At 35.0% G+C, this 2,810-nt stretch overlaps 1 protein-coding gene across 3 annotated transcripts in view; it reads right to left on the bottom strand.

The window, feature by feature from the left end:
* irak4 (interleukin-1 receptor-associated kinase 4) overlaps window positions 1–2,218 on the bottom strand; it is a 16,236-nt gene extending 14,018 nt beyond the window's left edge. For all 3 annotated transcript variants that reach the window (XM_016494756.1, XM_016494757.1, XM_016494758.1), the window contains exon 1: window positions 1,983–2,218. In XM_016494756.1, the coding sequence (XP_016350242.1) occupies window positions 1,983–2,140 (158 nt within the window). In that variant the 5' untranslated portion in view covers window positions 2,141–2,218. The remainder of the gene's footprint in view (window positions 1–1,982) is intronic.
* Window positions 2,219–2,810: the final 592 nt, after the last annotated feature.

Below are 2,810 nucleotides of genomic sequence, written 5' to 3'. Positions count from 1 at the left end.
TCAAAATATTAGATACCTTAAAAAACTTGAATAAATAGTAAATAAACATTTTCTAACAAAAAGTGCAAAGTAACAAGTAGAAAAATGCACAAAGAACTTGTACGGAGATTTTTCCATCAACAGATTTGTCCCGGACCTTCTTTTCTCTGTAAATTAAGGGTGCACACTATTGCTGAGAAACACAATCACTACTCAGCACTCAGATGTCCGTCAGATCCCTAAACAAGGCCATATCTGCAGATTAAACTTTTTTTGTAGAAGCATTTTTTAAATTTGAACGAGCACCTCATGACTACACCACGTTATGTACGAGAAGCTGCAGAAGACACAGGCGCAAGTGGAATGTTCAAAACACTGTGACTTTAATTTTTAAGTAAATATAATGGGCGATATATTGCATCACCAAAAATTTTTGAGGTCATGTACATATATTGTGCGATAAGTCAATATATTGATTATTGCGACAGGCCTACTAGCAACCGCACAGAACACCCTAGCAATCGCGCATAACACCCTAGCAACCGCGCAGAACACCCTAGCAACCGCACAGAAAACCCTAGCAACCGCGCAGAACACCCTAGCAACCACACAGAACACCCTAGCTACCGCGCAGAACACCCTAGCAGCAGCACAGAACACCCTAGCAACAGCACAGAACACCCTAGCAACCGCGCAGAACACCCTAGCAACCGCACAGAACACCCTAGCAACCACACAGAACACCCTAGCAACCACACAGAGCAACCTAGCAACCGCACAACAAAATAAATACATTAAATTTTCAAATTTAAGTACTAAAATTGCTAAATGTATTTTGTAAGAATACAAATAGTTAACAGAATAAACATGTTTAAATTGTATAATGTGCACCAAAGATTTTTTTCCCAAGATATTGTTTTTGCTGCTAAATTATACAGTCAGCTAGTTTAATTTCATAGCTTCTATATTTTTATTCAAATGTAGTTTTTCTCTGTAATGAGGAAGTGCGTATTTAGTGGATGCGCAGAACACCCTAGCAACCGCACAGAACACCCTAGCAACCACACAGAACACCCTAGCAACCACACAGAGCAACCTAGCAACCGCACAACAAAATAAATACATTAAATTTTCAAATTTAAGTACTAAAATTGCTACAACTAAAATTTAAATAAATATTTTACAAATACAATAAAATAAAATATTTAAGTGTATATAAAAGTATATACTTTATATATAATTTATTACAAATATTGTATATTATATAAAATACTTTTATTAGTGATATATTATTTACATTATTTTATATTTTCTTTATTATACACACACACACACACACACACACACACACACACACATATATATATATATATATATACAACACTGCATTTATGATTTTTGATAAATCAACAATAAAATAAAAACAATGACAAAAACTTAAACTAAAACTGAAATGAAAACTGAATATCAAGATAAACGTAATTCAAAATAGAAATAAACAATATAATAGTATACAGCCAAATAATAGCATATGAAAATATCAGAACAATCAATAGAACGAACTGAACTAATTTGGTAACTGAAATAACAAATAAATAATTATTATAATAACAAATAATTATTATTATAAAAACGTTTTTTGTTTTAAAATAAAATGTTAAATTAAAATGAAAAATGTTGGCTTAGCAACTAACTGAAATAAATAACGGTTATTCGGAAGTGCTAAAAAATAAATACAATAAATGAAAGGAAAATAGTTATTAAAAACAAAATGACAAAAGTGCTAAAACAAACTACAATGAAAATGAAAGCCGAAAATATAAAATGAAGGCTACTTCAAAATATTACAAAATAATAATTATATAATATGATATTTTATATATATATATAAATAATACAAGTGTATTATTTGCACACGGTTTACTTCATTGTTTAGTCTTATTAGATTATTATTATTATTATTTCTAACGCTGCGTTTAATGTATTGTTCTCTCGCGCGTCACCGGATGTGCTGCTGCGAGTAGCGCGGTTCTCCGGAGGCTCCGCGGATGTCCGTCGCGACGCTCCTCCAGGCGTGCTGCGGGTCCAGCAGGTCTGACAGGGCTCTCAGCGCCGAGAACCGGAGCTTCCGGACCGGGGTGTCCCGCGTCACGTCACACATGATCCGTTATCAGCGTCTATCTTCGCAAATCACGCTCAGATCTCCCGAAGCTCTCTCTCATCGACAGATCGAGGAACTTCTTTGGTCTGTTGTCATTTCCGCTTCCTACAACATCCGTCGACTGTGATTGGTTCTGCCCGCCCCGCGCTGAGAAAAGTAACTGGTGTCACGTGACAACGCACGAATCAGTTTCGTGCTGATTTTATTTCTAACCAATATTTTTCTTTTCCTTTTCTTCACCTTAATACATGTATGTCTTTATTTTATGTTGTGAGTCATTATTATAATTAATTAATTCGACCGTGCTCACAGTAATTATTGACAAGCGACGTGACCAATCAGCGTTCGCTATATCGGTGACGTTTAAAGGCGGGTACATGTGGAATCAACCAGCGCTTGTTGTAAAAGTAAAAATATAAGCAAATACATGTAGATTTTGTGTTCAGAATGTCTGCCCATCAAAAAGTTATAAGTCTCTATTATTTAATGTCCGTAACTCCAAATATTTGTGGATTTGAGAGGAGTTTACAGGTGTGTCCTCGTGCCTGTGGCGTTCAATCTTCCAAAATATGCCAATCAAAACTTTGGATATATTGCGAAGACAAAGTTGAACTCATCTAAATGATAAGATAAATGTTTATGTTTCTGGCCGCCGTGCCCAAATTGTGCT

Source organism: Sinocyclocheilus anshuiensis, unplaced genomic scaffold, assembly GCF_001515605.1.
Source record: "Sinocyclocheilus anshuiensis isolate Anshui unplaced genomic scaffold, SAMN03320099.WGS_v1.1 scaffold923, whole genome shotgun sequence".
Classification (NCBI taxonomy): Eukaryota; Metazoa; Chordata; class Actinopteri; order Cypriniformes; family Cyprinidae; genus Sinocyclocheilus; species Sinocyclocheilus anshuiensis.
This window is presented reverse-complemented; position numbering and strand designations above follow the sequence as displayed.